Source organism: Mauremys mutica, chromosome 9 (genome assembly GCF_020497125.1).
Source record: "Mauremys mutica isolate MM-2020 ecotype Southern chromosome 9, ASM2049712v1, whole genome shotgun sequence".
Taxonomy (NCBI): Eukaryota; Metazoa; Chordata; order Testudines; family Geoemydidae; genus Mauremys; species Mauremys mutica.
The window spans coordinates 89,682,276-89,698,911 of NC_059080.1; the positions used below are offsets into that span (position 1 = coordinate 89,682,276).

The 16,636-nt window shown below is 42.5% G+C and overlaps 1 protein-coding gene across 12 annotated transcripts in view; it reads right to left on the minus strand.

Annotated features, from left to right (window-relative positions):
* TNIK (TRAF2 and NCK interacting kinase) overlaps nt 1-16,636 on the minus strand; it is a 295,814-nt gene that overhangs the window by 56,120 nt on the left and 223,058 nt on the right. For 7 of the 12 annotated variants that reach the window (XM_045030265.1, XM_045030271.1, XM_045030263.1 and 4 more), the window contains 3 exons: nt 8,427-8,537; nt 6,690-6,776; nt 4,699-4,896 (listed from right to left, as the gene is read on the minus strand). In XM_045030265.1, the coding sequence (XP_044886200.1) occupies nt 4,699-4,896; nt 6,690-6,776; nt 8,427-8,537 (396 nt within the window). Of the gene's footprint in view, nt 1-2,772; nt 3,910-4,698; nt 4,897-6,689; nt 6,777-8,426; nt 8,538-16,636 lie in introns of all 12 variants that reach the window. The other 5 variants (XM_045030268.1, XM_045030270.1, XM_045030275.1 and 2 more) reach the window with 4 other exon arrangements.

Consider the following 16,636-nt stretch of genomic DNA (forward strand, 5'->3'; position numbering starts at 1 on the left):
GTGTCTTCACTGCAGAGTTAGTTCAAGTTATCAACACTTGACTTAACTCCTCTTGAATTAGCCTAGCCGGAGTGAGAGCTGCCACAATGTGAAATTGCTCTTGAGCGTCACAGGGTGACTGGATTAGCAACACTGAGTAGCTGCATCTCCACTGCATTATTAACTTACTCCTCAGCAGCATTCATGCTCTAGACTATCCCCCTGACAGGCCAGCTAGTTTGATTTTGAGGCCCAATTTAATTCCACAGAGCTCTGTGGGTGTGGATGGGAGTTGGGTTACGGGCAATATTTGAGTCATGCTTCAAGCTAACACTGCAAGTGAAGTCAAGCCCTCAGTGCCACAGGAAAGGGGAGTAGAATGGGCATGTGTAGAGAACTGGTGTGTGGTGGGGCATTGCCAGGGCCGGCTCCAGGCACCAGCATTCCAAGCAGGTGCTTGGGGCAGCAATCTGCAAGGGGTGGCAATCCGTGTGTTTTTGCCCCCAAGCAAAGCGCCGAATTGCTGCCACGGACGGTGGCGGCAGTCTGTGTGCCATTAAGGCAGCATGCGCATTTCCGCAGCGACGGCAATTCGGTGGCGCTTCTGTCTTCAGCCGGAAGACAGAAGCTGCGCTGCCGCAGACAGCTGAACATAGAAGCTGCCGCCGAATTGCCACCGTGGTGAAAATATCCGAATTGGCACCACTGGCAGTGTGAAAGACTAGCAGGGAGGCCATGATGTGGAGAGAATTTTCGTATGCCAACCAATATCATGAAAAAATTCCCCAGAAACTTGCTGCCAAGAATGTACAGCATTAAATCCAGGAATGGTACCTTCCCAAACCACCAAGAATGATCCACTGACACAGGAAATCTGTGTACTGCTACCTCAAGGCTCCAGTTTGAATCTCAAATCTACCCTTTTGCCCCAGAACATGGTAGGTGTGGGGAGATATGCGTAGCAGAAACCTCTGCTCAAGAATGAATCCTGCTGACCCTGAGTCTTTTGGGGTCCTTTCAAGCTGAAACAGTAATTTTACACATGAAAAGGATATACAGGGGTAAAATAATCATAATTTTGGATAGGTACTACTCAGACCCTGCACATAAAGTATTTTGGACACTGTATAGGTTCCTACAGGGAACCACCATTTTGTGAAGATCCTTGAACATCCACGTCCCTCTCCCATCTGAATTGTATCTCTTTAGACTAATACTTACTGCAGGAATTTCATTTTCTGTTTTTTATTAATATTTTATACCTATTGCTCTTTATAAATAATATAAACAACAAGGAATGAGCCTTATGGCATTTGGAAAGATCTTACGCCCGTAGCTAAAAGCAGTTATCACTTTGCTTCTAATAAACCCCAGCTGAAAAAGAAATGCGAAGGGAACAAGATCAAAAGTGGGTAAATGTCTGGCTGTGAAGATATGACTCTGGACTCATTAAAATTGCTGATTTTAACCCAAGAATGATCCTGGAGAAAGTAGAGGACTGTCACTACCAATGCTGATATTTATCAATCCAGAAAAGCTTCAGTGCAATATGTCCATGCAATTTGTATAATTTCTAGCATGGCAGCCAGAACAGCAACAAGCACCAGCACAGACTAGCTTGAGAACCAAAAATGGAGTCTGTCAGGACACAACCTAATGAACCTAGGGCGAAAAACTGTGAGCACTGGTGGCCCATGGTTCAAAGCGGCCAGCTACCATAATAAAGGAGATTGGCATGAGATAGCAACGAACATGTGCTGTATGATTTGTATGATATCATTAGGAGGGGAACCTCTGTTGTTTTTATGTCCACAAAAAATGGAAGGTTTAGACCAGGAGTAGCCAACCTATGGCAAATGTGCCGAAGGTGGCACACACTGCCTGGGTCCTGGCCATTGGTCCGGGGGGCTCTGCATTTTAATTTCATTTTAAATGAAGCTTCTTAAACATTTAAAAAACCTTACTTACTTTACATACAACAATAGTTTAGTTATATATTATAGACTTATAGAAAGAGATCTTTTAAAAACGTTAAAATGTATTACTGGCATGCAAAACTTAAATTAGAGTGAATAAATGAAGACTCGGCACAGAAAATTGACCTGATTATACAGATAAATTAATGATTAACGCTATGAAATTTTGACTCCTTCCCTATAAACAAATAAATCTGTTAGTCTTTAAGGTGCCATCAGACTCCTCGTTGTTTTTGTGGATACAGACTAACATGGCTACCCCACAGATACATCCTTTCAGCAAAAGGCTTAGGGCCAAATTCTGCTGCCCTTACTCATGCTATGTCGTATCTTACGTACCGAGAAATGGGGTGACTCATGGAATCAGCTATTACTCACCATGAGTAAGAGTGACAGAGTTGGGCCCTTGCACTGGAACTGATGGCCAAATCTAGCACTGTTCTCCCTCATCCCAACCAAGAGACAACGTATGAAGTCTTGACTTTAAGAACCTTTTTATAGACAGAATTGAAGATAGTAAAATACCAGAGGCATGTTAGGAATTTAGAAAAGTTTATTTAAAGCTGTGCTTCCATTCTATGCATCCAATTAAGTGGGCTGTAGCCCACAAAAGCTTATGCTCAAATAAATGTGTTAGTCTCTAAGATGCCACAAGTACTCCTGTTCTTTCTTCTTTCTATTAAAGATGAAATTTCATCTCATTCCCCTGCTTGCTGCCACACATTTCCACCACAGCAAAAGCCCAATAGACAGCCCTGATTTTTACAAAGCTAAGAAAGCGCTAAGCCCACTGGAATTTTGGGAAGACATCACCCACCAGAGGCAGCTTAGAGTTAAGTTGTCTGACATCTCTCAGATCAGGAGTGCTCGATGACAGGAATGTCTTGATCACAGGCAAATTTACAAAACTTTTTCCATTACATACTTGAGGAGAAAGCTTGGGAGAACAATAGGAAGAATTAGAGAATGATCCTGGCGCTCCCTGTGAAGACATGCTATTTGGAGCGTTGCCCCTGCAAACTTTAGAAGCCTGAATCAGATTGGAATTAAGGGGAAAGGAGAGTAAGTCCACAGAAGATGAACGGGAGCAAGAAGACAAAGGAGCCAAAATGGCTTCATTCCAATGAGAACCCTGTGGAGAAAGACCAAGAGATGGAAGGGGAAGCTGATCCATGCTTCTTCCTATTTTCTGTTGCATTTGTGTACGATGGATCCCTGTAGATGGCAGGAGTCCTGGGATACTTTCAAAGGAAGCATGGAGCTCCTTATGAAGGGCTTGAATCTTCATTTTTCTTAAAATGTGTTCTGGGCTAGAAGCGCTTAGGTCTAGGTGATCATACATCAAGTCAATATTGTTTAATGATGGAGTGCTTCTTGAGAGAAATAAGGGACTTGTAGGCATGAGTGAGGGAGCAAATTTTCTTCCCCCGTCTCCATTATGTTCTTTAAAATCCATTTTCACTCCGTTACTAGGCAAATGTGAATTTATTCCTTTTGAAACATGAGGAGAAGAAACACTCGTGACCTCCAATCCTGATTTCCTAACCGGACTACATCCTTGAGAGCGAGACCCTTTGAGGGATATCACACCATCATTCTTTTTTGATTGCTCTTGACGCCCAAGTCTAATTTGAGAATGTGTCCAGATGGCTTCTTCTCCCTTCTGGGTGTGTTGCTGTACCTGGGATCTTGGTTTAGAAATCTTAATAACTGGCGGAACCTGTCTTGGCTTAGCAGAGACTAATGGGTTCACTTGCCGAGGATCTAATGCTCGTAGGTATTGCAGATTTGGTTTAGCTGAGGGTTGTGACTTGGAAATATTAGAAGAAGGCTTAATGTTGGATTGTGGTGCTACATCTTTGCCAGTAATGAAGGGTGCCAAGTGTCTGGCAACAGATGAGTGATTCTGCTTAGCTGGGAGAACAGGCGAGTTATTAAGATATTCTTGCTGTACCTGGGAGTAGAATTACAAAATTATACTATTAAAACACACTATTCTAGGACAAACAGTAATAATGAACAGTGTTCTTTCTGGGTAATAAAATATCTCTGGGGTAGGGGAAAGGGAAAAGGAATGCATATGATCCAGAGACTGTACTGCATGCGTGCATGTGTGCATTTCCTTCAGTACTGGTCAGTAAAATTATATCTAGTATTCACATCTCACTTTTAAAATAAGCATTGCTAGATGCTGTGTCCTGTTTTTGCATTAAAAAAAAAAAAGCAACAGAGATTGTGTTCCTGAAAAGCACAAAACAACAATAACTATATAGGACACTTGGTACCATATAACCTCTACAACAGGAAGAAACACCCTTCCAGTGCATATCACTGCAGCTTCGAGTTCAGTACTCAACTAGAATGTGAACAGTGTAAAGGAATTCACTTCAGAACTACTCAATTGCACTGGACCACTTTTCATCCAGCAACTCTCACCATAATAATAATTACAGCAGAGAGGACGCTCCTAGTCTTGGCCTGGCTTCATGAATCCTCCACAATAATTGAACCACAAAGTAAATAGGGACTGGCATTCTGGAATTCCCATTCCTTTAGCGTTCCCTCCCAATACTGTAAGTGAAAAGTGACCCCACTGTAGCCCATGCAATTACACTGGAGTAAGTGTAATTTTCAGTGAAAGACTTTCAAACAGAACTACATCCCCTCCCAACAATCCATTTATAAGGGGTAACTTTGTGGGGACAAACAAGGATCTGGCACAAATGGACTCAGTCTTTCCTACCTCCTTGGCCCAAGCTGGCTTCTCACTTGCATTCATTCCCTCCTTGTAATGGTACAGCGGCTTCTTCTCTGCTGGCCTCTGGTCTTGCCGTTGCTGCTGCTGCTGCTGCAGGGAGACCAGGTAGTCTCGCTCCTGTTGAAGTTGCCTCTGCAGCCTCTCCGCTTGTCTCTGCTCCTCTAACTGTTTGCGCTTATACTCCTACCCAAGAACAACACCACCATAACATGGGTGTGAGAAGTTGTATAGAGATAGTCAGGCTAGCGTGTGAGCGAGCAGATATTTATCAGTTTGGTGAAAAATAAACCCAAATAAATAGCACAGCTTAGCCCTATGAAGCCAATCAGTTCTTAAGCCTGTGGGGGCCCAGTGAAGGAGTAAACCATAAAGAAACCTGGAGAGAGACATATTCTAAGAGCCAGAACCAAAGAATCCCGAGAATTTTAATTCCAGCTTTGATACACGTTGGCAAGTTAGGCTCTCTGCCTCGGCTTCCCATATGGAAACTGGGGATGTTAATATTCTTAACAGGGGCACTGTAGAAATCAATTACTTAGGGCCAGATCTGGACCCCTTGCTCAAACAGAGGAGCAGCTGCTTGCACAAGTAGCTCCACCTAGGCCAATTAGTCTGAGCAATCATTCCCCACTGGAGGAATGGGTTTCTGGCCCTTCATGATTATAAAGAAGTTTGGAAATGAAGGTCCCCATCAAGACCTTGTACATGCAGTGCAGCTCCAGGGCCATCAACATAGTCACTCACCCCCTCTTATGCCAGGGTTAAATTTGGTCCAAGGAGGGCTACATAAGTACTAAGTATATTAACTTCAATCACTGTGGTTGAGATTTTAAAGCCACATTTCAAATGGGAGCTTGATATCTAAATCCCTGAAGCAGCCTCTATGTTCAAAGAATAGAATCAGGTTCACAATGAGTTGACCAAACAGAAATTCATTGAATAATTTGAGATCCTTGCTGGGTTTGTAAGTTACAACTGCCTATCATCAGGTTTTGCAGAGGAGGGTAACAGTGGACCCGTCTAGTGAGGTGCTGAGTGCTTTCATTTCATACTGAAGCCACTAGGAGTTGGTTGGTGCTCAGCAGCTTATAGGAGTGGGTGATTGTGGCAATACTTGAATTGCAGAGCCAATTAACGGATCTCTCTGAAGCACTGGGGCTTTTTAAAGGTTTAATTAATAATCATTAATACTTAAGTAGCTTTAAAAAGGAGGGATTTTTACGAGTTCCCTCTTACTCTAAATAAAGCCAGTGGAAACAGAGCCCAATAATGAGCTCTGTTTTATTGAAAAGAAAACCATAAATACTGATAAATATACCTCTCGCTTTAAACAAAAAAAGAAAAAGGGGCAATTCAGGAGAGAATGTAATAAAAAACATTGTCTAAAATGGAAGCAGCATGAGAAGGGAACACAAAATGTTCCTGTCAAAAAAGTAAACCGAATAGTTTGCAAATGAAATATGGCTATCAAATCCTGTAAAGCTGAGTGGGTATGCAGAGTACAAGTACATTTCAGTTTGATTGTATTACAGTACGCTGCTAACGGCCTTAAAAATTACTCTGCAATAAACACAGTGGGGCTGAGAAGCGGCCTGCACTCCTACTGAAGCCAAAAGCATGCCAACGTTACAGAGACAGACTGAGTGAGAAAGGAGCTTGCAGCAAGGATATCGAATCAGTGAGAGGTCATGGAATTGAGAGAAAAAAATACAAGAATTCAGAGCGCGACTCCATTTGCATTTATGAAACAAAAACCTCAGCATGTTATTCTTAGCAGAGTGGAGTCTTGGAGAATTGTGTGGTTACGAGGTTTATGGGCTTAATTAAATTTGTGCAGCAGGTGATTGTATATAAGTTACCTACATAGCCTGACTCGTTATACTAGCCATTCAGAGGGCATGGGGACACACAGGCACACACAAACAGGCACACTACAAACAGAAAGCGGGTAAGCAGGGATGTGGGCTCCCCATTACCAGAAGTAGAGCTTGTTCCTGCAGTAACTGCTGCTGCAGGATCTCTAACTGTCTCTGCTCTTCCTCTAACTGTCGCCTGATGTACTCCTGGAGACATGGGCAGCAGGGATCGGGGTTGGGGGGTGGGGAAAGAGAGAAGAGAAAAAGAGCCAGTAATTCCACAGAGGAAGGAGCTGCTGCATGAAGGATAGAAATGGCAGAAACACTAAGGGGACCTTGGCTCAAACAGAGAGAGATTCAACTGCAAAAAAACCCACAAAGACATTTAATTTGAACTGAAAACACTGAAAATTTCACCTGCCTGTAGCTAATTGAAATGACACAAGCTTTACATTCTACTGTATTGAGAAAAAGTAAAAGGCAGAGCAATCTGAGGGCAACATTTTGTTCTGAGTTTCTCTAACGTAAATAGAAATTAACTCCATTACAGACTATGCAGGTACTTTGGAATTACACTGGTGTAAGTGAGTTCAGAATTTGGACCTTGAAGGGTGTTTAATTTATTTTAAATTTTTTTTTCCATATGAGCAGAGGAAGGAAAATGGTTTTAAGTGGGCAGAACAAAAAAGTGATTCCTTTGGGCCTTTGAAAATCTCCACCTCTGTCCTTTCACTTTCTTTATCTGTAGGACGTAATGTAAGGCCAGGTCTACGCTACCAAGTTTTGTCGGCGTAGCTATGTCTGAGAAAACTATACCCCTTAGCAGGCATAGCTATGCCAGCAAAATCCCTATTGTAGACATAGCTATGCTGATAGCTAATGTCGTCTGAGGAGGTAGTGTAACTATGCTGGCAGAAAAACTCCTTCTGTTGGCATAAGCTGAATCTACACCAGGGAGCTTTGCTGGTATAGCTATACCGGCAAAGCACTGGTAGTATAGACAAGTATTGCCAACCCTGAAGTGGCATTACAAGCCTTAATTAGTTAGGGGACAATCCCTTAAGGTCTTGCTCATGGAACACTCCAGTGTAGGCGATGGTAGTTCCAATGAAGTCAATGGGAATTTCACACACGGTTCTTGAACAGGACAAGGTCTTTAGTGCTTATACAGTGTCTTGAAGACGTAAAGCACCTTTGTAAATTCTGCAGTGTTACTAGAAAAGCTGAAAAAGTTCTATGGCTACTATGAATTATGCAAAAAGTTGCTCAACGGGACAGCCTCAGGACTGTGACAGACATCTTATCTTCAAGAGTGGGGATGAGGGACAAGCGTTAAGCACACCCCATTCTAAAGCTGGCACTGACAAATCAGCACCTCTACTCTTTTTATATATTTTCCTCTACTCTTTTTACCCTACCATCCTGAGAAGCCACGTGTTCTGAGAGCTATAAAGAGGTCAGTTCAGGCAGAGGAGGGACCAGTTTTGTTGGGAACCAAGGTAAAGTATGAGAGACAGTAGTAAACAAAAGCTTTATATGGGGAGCGTGGGAGTGGGAAAACGTATATTAAGTGGCCCTGGAATTGCTGGCCAACAGATAGAAGGGAATTTATATAGTGAAAAGCAATAAACACAGGATTAGCAATTAAGCAATTTACTCTTTAATGATGAAAGTGATCAAATGTGAGAGAAATAAGTAGATTTGCTTTTAACTTATTAAATTAATTGTAATTTACCACTGCTCGCAAAGAACTAAAATATCACAATAGACAATAATCCCAAGGGGAAGCAATTTTGACCTCAGAATTCAGCCTTCGATGTTGGGGACTGATTCACCCAGAACCCTCTACAGATTTACCTGCTCGTGTTCTGCACGCCTCCTCTCTTCCTCTCGGCGCATTTGCTCCTCATAATGCCGCCTCTGCTCTCTTTCCTGCTGCTTCCTCATCTCCTTCTCTCTTCTCTGCTGCTATGGGTGCAAAGAACCTAGGTAAACTCTTAAGGTACTTGCAAATGCAAACAAAAAGCAGGCAGAAGTTCTCTACGTCACTTAAGAAAAACATTCTTGTCCATGCTTTTCAGAAGCCATTTTACATTGTGAGAGTATGTAAAGGCTGGATTTGCAGAAAGGCCTCCAAAATTGGGTGTGAACTTTTTCCACTACCGCATTTGTCCTATGAAAAAAACAAGGGGCTCTGTTGTCCTCTCGGTTGCATGCATGACTCCCAGTGAATTCAACAGATCTTGTGCACATGTGTACCTGACAGAGTAGCTGGGTCCTGAACATGCAAGTACAAATATTAAAAAAGTGACACTGATTGCTGCCAAAATCATGACATTTCAGAGTACGGCAGAAACACAAGGACAGGATGGAGGCAGAAAGTGTGTGACAGAGCAGGCTGCTGGATTTTGTCAGCAAGCCATAATGAGGCAAACATGCCCAAACTGTATGGCAGCATGGATGTTGCCAGGGCCGGCTCCAGGCACCAGCTGAGCAAGCAGGTGCTTGGGGTGGCCAAAGGGAAGGGGCAGCACATCGGGCTCTTCGGCGGCAATTCGGCCGCTGAAGAAGAAAGCAGCGTGGTGGAGCTGCCGCCGATCACGGCTTTTTTTTTTTTCCCCCATTGCTTGGGGCGGCAAAAACCCTGGAGCCGGCCCTGGATGTTGCTCATATTGGCAAGAATGAGGTGCTTGGTGAGCTTTGTGTGAGAAGAAATGCTCTTCCAGCTCACTGCCATTTTACAGAAGGGCTGATGTCTGAGCTCTGAAAGGCTAGAGCGATGGGTCTGGATGCACCACGATCTCGTCTGTATGCTTTGCAGACAACAGCTGCAATTCAGAGGCTGTCTGCGTCTGCAACCACACCGGTCACCAACAAAAGAGTTAGACAAAGGCAGTTTAGTGTTGACAGACATCCACCCACAGTCCTCGCCTGAGCAGTGCTGCACACAGGACAAAACAGCAGCTTCATCGAACACAAGTGCACTGCTCCCACCCACTTTCAAAAGAAAACAAATGTAGGGGCTATATTGCTGCACTTTATAAATAAAAAAGAATCATCCTGATCCTGAGACATAAGAGGAGTCTTACTGGAGTGCATGGGACTACTCACTGAGAAGGTAATGCTTGCCTATTATGCTAGCAGGATCAGACCTTTTGTATGGTCTTTTTTCACCAACTTATCTTGTTTACTAAGAAAAATAAAGCTTTTAATCAAGTCATTTGAAGATCAAACTGCTTTTTTACGTGGAAGATGATCTGCATGTTTGCAACCTCTTTCCTGGAAATCAATATGGTTTTCTAATTACATGCCACTCAGGTCCTACATGCAGTGCATATGCAATATCGATCGCGGCGAAGGGCGAGATGTGCTGACAATGTGCCCAATGTGCTCCAAGACAGAAACAAAAAAGTGTAAAATAATTAATTAGCAATGGGTTTAACTGGTTCAGCCACCTCCACATACAAAGCTGGTTGGCTTTCACTTTCTGCTGCGCTGTTCAAAATGCATTTCCCAACCTTCTCAACCTGTGCCACTGCTTACTGTTTTATCTACTATACACGTGCCTTTCTACTGGGGGGAAAAGTGCATCTTGCAATACTTATGCCCCCATTCAAGGTTACAGATACCATCACCACTTACATAACATCTTGCTGGGGCACTAGTTCAGTCCTGAATCCGAGGGAAGAGTGCCAGCTCCCACCAACCGAAACACCTGGTTATGCCTTAATTGATGGGAGTGACTTGTTCAGTAGAGTTATGAAGAGTTCACTCAACTTGAGGTGATCTGGCTGGGATGTGGAGGGGAGGTAACCATGAATCTCAGACTAAATAAGCTTTAGAGTCAAAAAGCCTGTTTCTCCTTGCCTTTATACTAGTCTTACTCCAGTGTAAGTACACTGACTTAATCCTGATTTTCATCTGGGCCAGAAGAGAATCGGGCCCAAGATATTTGAGCTACTCTGGCAAACAAATAATAGAAAGATGGTTGGTGCTGGGCTACTCTGCTCAGAGTGGTGTAAAACAAAAATGCTAGACAACACTACTTCCACTAGGAGTGTCTTAGGGGCATGACCTATAAGAGAGGGATAGGCTTAGAAACAGGACCCAAAATCAACAGACACACCTGTATGTTAACTGCCTTTCTATCCACATTATGCAAAAACATCAATTCAATGGATAGTGTGACAGATTGACCACCAGAGGACAGTAGCGTGCAAATATTGGATAACAGGGACCTTATGGGTCTGTGGGAACTCCCTAGGTTCCAGTGCAGTAACAAACACACAGCTATAATAAGGTGCCAATACACACCCACTTCAGAAATTATGTGCATTTTTTTCAATCAGACATCTCTGCCACTGCAGATACAGTTACTCAGGGCGCTGTAGTGGCTAGGTAGGTAAGTAATGTTCTGTACTGCAATATATTAGGCAAATCATGTGCATTACAATGGCTCTTATGGAGCTGATCTGTTCTGAGAAAATAATCGATGTATTAAAATTGTCATTGTGCATTTGCTGTATTTAAGAATTTTAAAAAATGTATCACATGGTGTAGTACAATAGAGTCATGGTCACTCGGTCACTCTGAAAGGGCCTTTCACCCTAAAGACATGAGTCTCATTAGGTAGGTCTGCACTGCAGTCTTAGGTGTGATGCAGCTTGGGTAGGCACACCCATGCTAGCTTTCATCTAGCTACAAGAACTAAAAATAGCAATGAAGACCTGCTGGAGTAAGTTTCATCGTGGCTAGCAAAGAGAGTAGATACCCAGGGCGACCGGATGGGGTTACACAGCCGATACTGCCACATCTTCATGTCTATTTTTAGCTGTGCTACCTAGATTAAAGCTAGCCTGTGTATGTCTACCTGAGCTGCAACCACACCTGCATCTGCAGTGTAGATATACACTACTAGTGACATGGATGGGAATGGGTATTTGGCTGCATTTTGGGGAAATTTCCCACCATTATTCTAGTTCCAATGCAGGTCTAATGATACCAGTGGTGGGAAAGTTAGTGTTGGTTGGCCACTGGCATTTTTACCAGTGTTATTAACCCTGCTCAGAGCAGGAAAATTACATTTTTGTAAAACTATTTACAACTGTAGGGTTCAGAAAGCAAAAATGTCACAGTGTAAACAGAGTCACATTATCCACGTTTTATTTAATATTTTATATGTGTGTGTGTTATCATATATTTGTATTCTTCTTTGAATCCATATGACGGTTTCTGTTGTGGAAATCTATACTAGAAAATACAGTATATATACTCAGGACATGGCTGAATTAACCCTGCAGCAGCGGCCATAATTTATGGGAGTTCCTAACTTTTGAGTTCTCAATCTGACACCCTAAAATGTCCTTCTGATGAAAGCTCTCTATCAATGGAGGTCATTGTCATTACATGTGTGCACAGACACACCGTATATATTTACACACACACAAACACACACCCCCTCATGAAAATGCTTTGTGTAGAACATCCCATTTGACAACTAACTGGATATACTAATTTGAACTTCCAAATAACTACCGAGTGCTAAGCTATAATATTGCACTGTTATTTTAACAACACATCAACAGAATAAAATAAGTAACTCCTGGCTCTTCAGACTGATATGATGAAGCTGAAATATGTTTGGGAATCTAGACTGAGAATACCGAGCTACTGCATGCCTTCCTGCCAGCATGATAGTCATTTGTCAGGTCACATTATGACTGACTGCAGCTAACAGCTGAGTGAATTAAAGGCCATTTCACCATAGATACTATGAATTAGCAGAAGACTCAGTCTCCTGAGGTGCTGGAATTGCTTCAACTCACTGCTCTGCTTCTACAGCCAGCAGGCATTCGGAGATGACCTGGAAGCATGACAGAGTGGGTGAAGATTCCAGCACCGCATTGTTTTCTCATCTACCCCTGCCTAAGCTGCTGCCAATTTCACGGGCTCTGGCTGTGCTGAATCGATGCTGTTGGAATGACTGAAACAGAGGTTCCTCTCAATCAAGGATTCAGAGCAGCAGGAACATGACAGAAAATGGCAGCAAAAGATTAGAAGATGCTTTTTTGTGTGTCTCCTTTTCTCCTCCATCTGTCCATCTTCTCTTTTCTTCCCCCTCTCCCCCTCCCCCCGCCATGTGATAATGCTTTCCTAAGCCCTGGGTCTATTGTATATGTTCACACTATATAGACCTTTTATTCATACAAGACAAGACTACCAATTAATTGTGAGTGTATTTATATAGCTTCACAGGTGAGGTTACATGCAGCTTTTTGGCAAGCCACAATGAGATCCTATTTATACAGCATTAGAAAGGACAGGTTTTAAATATTGATGGTGGGAGCCAAATGAAGGCAAAGACACTACTGGGAAGGTCCTCTGAGGCCTGGCATGAAAAGATGACTTCAAAAGAATAACAGTTCACTCTGCTACACTAGACACACTTGAGAATAGGAAGTATAACTGAGTCATAGAAGGTTAGAACCATGGCACAAACTGCAGGCTAATTCTGAAAAGCAATAATGTTCGTAAGAAGCAGCTCTTGGGAAAAATTCAACTGCCACTACCAAATGTAAATATGAGTCACCAGACAGGAAGAAGGGGAATTCCAAGTAACAAATGGAAACACATATTCTAAGTGGCAGCATCTTTGCGATATGCTATCTTTCTAGGCCACCAGTGAAAAAGGAAACGTGCCTGAAATACCATCTATTTAGATGGGTCAAGCATTGGAACACAGATAGATATTTCTCATTAATGTATGGGCCAGTTAGGTATTTCCCATTATTGGGAATAAGGGTTTTGTATGCATTGAATGGGAGTTGGAACTTTAGTCTGGGAACATCATGGTTACCCCAAGGGCCCTATTTTCTAAGACAGCCTCCCCACACCAGAAGGCTCAAAGTATATGTTTTGCAAGCTTTTAAAGACAAAGCAAAGGTAATGGTAAGAGGATGTTAAGTAAAGGTGACTTAAGTAAAAGTGAAAGAATTCTGCATGCATTGCACACCCTATCTCACGTTTTAACTTCATGAAACTAATAATGCAAAGGATAAACCACCACCTTGACATCTGAATACATGAAAGCAATGGCCCTGTCTATACGAAGGGTTTGGTAGTGGTGTAACTAGCCAGGTGCAAAACCAGCATAGCTGTGTGGCTGCAGCATGACTGATCTCGTAAGCGGCAGTGGCGCCATGTTTCTACATTAAGGGTTTGCATGAATCCAGTTGCATTAGTGAACATTCTCCTAATCTATACAAGTCATTTGTATCTTGCTCCTGCAAAAGAAAATGCTGATGGACAGAGTCATAGCTGGTATAAATCTAAGAGTGGGTGACTGCTGGGGTTCATATGCATGAGTTTGTCAATTGCTCCCAGAGTGTGGAGTGGATGCTCTTCTGTGCTTTTCATTTATATTTAGATGAATAAATAGCAGAAATTTTTATCAGCTGAGAATCTGGACCCTAAAACAGCACTGAATGAAAGTTCACCTATATACAACAAGGCACTCGGATTTGTCTCACATATTCACTGTAAAGATGTGACCTTTAAATTTTCTGCCTAGAAGAAGAAAAGAAAGCTACAACATTGCACAGGAACGTGGCTACATAAAACATCGGCTAAATGTGTCTGTCCCCAGTGGTGTGGGAACAATTTTTATAGTAGGGGTGCTGAAGGCAGAAACCAGGTATTTGGGTTGTTATTACTACATCAAGCCAGGGTGTGTGGTAACACCCCTAGTTCCAGCATCTATGTTGTCCCCTTCTACTGGTTAGCCTGCACTGAAGAGACGTGCTGATTCAGCTAAGCTGCTAGTTGGAATGGCAGAGGTCAGAGCCTTGGTGCTGAAAATCCTGGGTTCAATGCCTCTTGATAACACTATGGGGGTTATTCGACCACTATCTTTTAGTGACAATAGAGGGGGGACATCAAAAGGTGTTCAAGCCAGCTAAATAACTCTTTACCATACAAATATTTTCTTTGATGTTATTCAGTTTTGATATTCTTTTGTCTTTCACATCTCTTTTTATGATTAAATCTTGGACCTGTTTTGGATTCATGTCCCAAACTTTCTGTAGCAATAAAATAAAAAGAGGATGACCCTCGTTTCTTGAATTCTCTTGTATTTTCAGCACCTGAATATTTTGCTCCCAGAAGAACAAGACTTTGGACCAAATTCTGCTCTCATTTACACTCTTCTGACTTCCATTGTCTTGGAAGTTGCAGCTGTGTAATGGAGAACAGAATCTGACACACTGCTTTGAATACAGTCAACAAATGTGAAAAGTTAAGTGGCACCTGTGATCTCAGTGCACACCCCTGCAGGATGGAATCCTGCCAACATAGCTATAGCATTTCTGTCTCCCTGGGGCATCATTTGAACTTTAATTACTTTCCGAGTTAAAAGGCTCTGGCTGTAAGTGTCACTAAATCCTTTTAAAAGTTAATAACATACTATCATAGGTTTCTTTTACTCAAAGGGATGGATCCTTCTGTTAAGAAGACCTCATTAAGACAGTTTCAGGACACACAGTGCTGTACTGTGTGTCAGAGAGAGAAATATGCATATTCAGCCACATTCAAGCTAAAATTCCAAGTAATTTTTCAAATACCGTTTTGATGCTAAATAGTTATGGAAGGACAGGACTCGTTCCCTCAACCAGTATTGGTCAAGCTGTAGAATATTTTAGGTGGTGGTTCCTTTCTGTGGCACTGACTGCTTTTCTTCCCTCCTCTTTATAGGCCTTCCAAATCACATATTACCCATTCCCTGCTATGATACATGTCACCCCACTCCTCTTACTGCTGTCATTTTCTCATGATCAAAACTGAAGTCAGGTACTCCTGGCAGAATGCAGGTTTGAGGATATTCAGCTCTGAGGTGGCCATTCCTAGAATAATCATAGAATTCAAGATCAGAAGGGACCATTATGATCATCTAGTCTGACCTCCTGCAAGATGCAGGCCACATAAGCCGATCCACTCACTCCTTAAGCAAGCGACCCCTGCCCCATGCTTCGGAGGAAGGCGAAAAACCTCCAGGGCCACTGCCAATCTACCCTGGAGGAAAATTCCTTCCCGACCCCAAATATGGCGGTCAGCTGAACCCCGAGCATGCGGGCAAGACTCTCCAGCCATACCCTCTGGAAAAAGGCTAACAATATCCTATCATTGACCCATTGTACTAATTACCAGTGTGGCACTTAATTGACCTATTGACTAAGCCCGTTATCCTATCATACCATCTCCTCCATAAACTTATCTAGCTTAATCTTAAAGTCATGAGTTCACCTCAGTGCCAGAAGGATGTGGACCAAGTGAGAGGGATGTCATAGAACTACCACAGAAACTGTGAAGATTAATGCTGAGATTTTCCCATCTGCCTAGTGGATTTAGATGCACAATTTTGACTGAAATGATGGCTTTGAAAAGTTCAGCCTAAAAGAATAAAATATGTGTAGGTTGGTTAATTGATGACCAAATGGGATATCTCCAAGTGTTTGACAGGTATGAACAGAAGTTCTCAAAGGTCTTGTTGAAGGCTTGTAGAGAGCTGGCTCTCCTCTTTAGTTTCATCAAGTGAGCTGCATTAAAAGATCACTAACAACATTCAAAACTTCCTTGATTTTTCTTTTTCCATGAGCGCATTTGCTGTCTGTGTCACAGGGATGTCATGAGATTGTGAGTGGGAGGACAAGTGTCCATGAGCCAGTCTTCCTACTGAGCTGTGGTCTACACTATGAAAAAGTTGAAGAACCCCTGATTTAAGATCACCAAAGGAGGGATCATCATACAAGCGATGGGATGACATCAAGGAAAGAAATGCTGAAGAAGGATTTCTGTATGGTGAGCTCTATTAGGTGGGGGAAGAGGCCATCTACTAGTGAAATGATGGAAATTCCATGTCTTGGGCTATTTAAAACTAGACAGGACAAAGCAATAGAAAATGACATGAAGATGAGCTAGATACCCTGACATGCCTTTCCATCTCTAATTAATATGATTCTATGACATAAGCAACCATATTGCATTTCTGAAGCCCAAGGATAGCATCCTTCTAA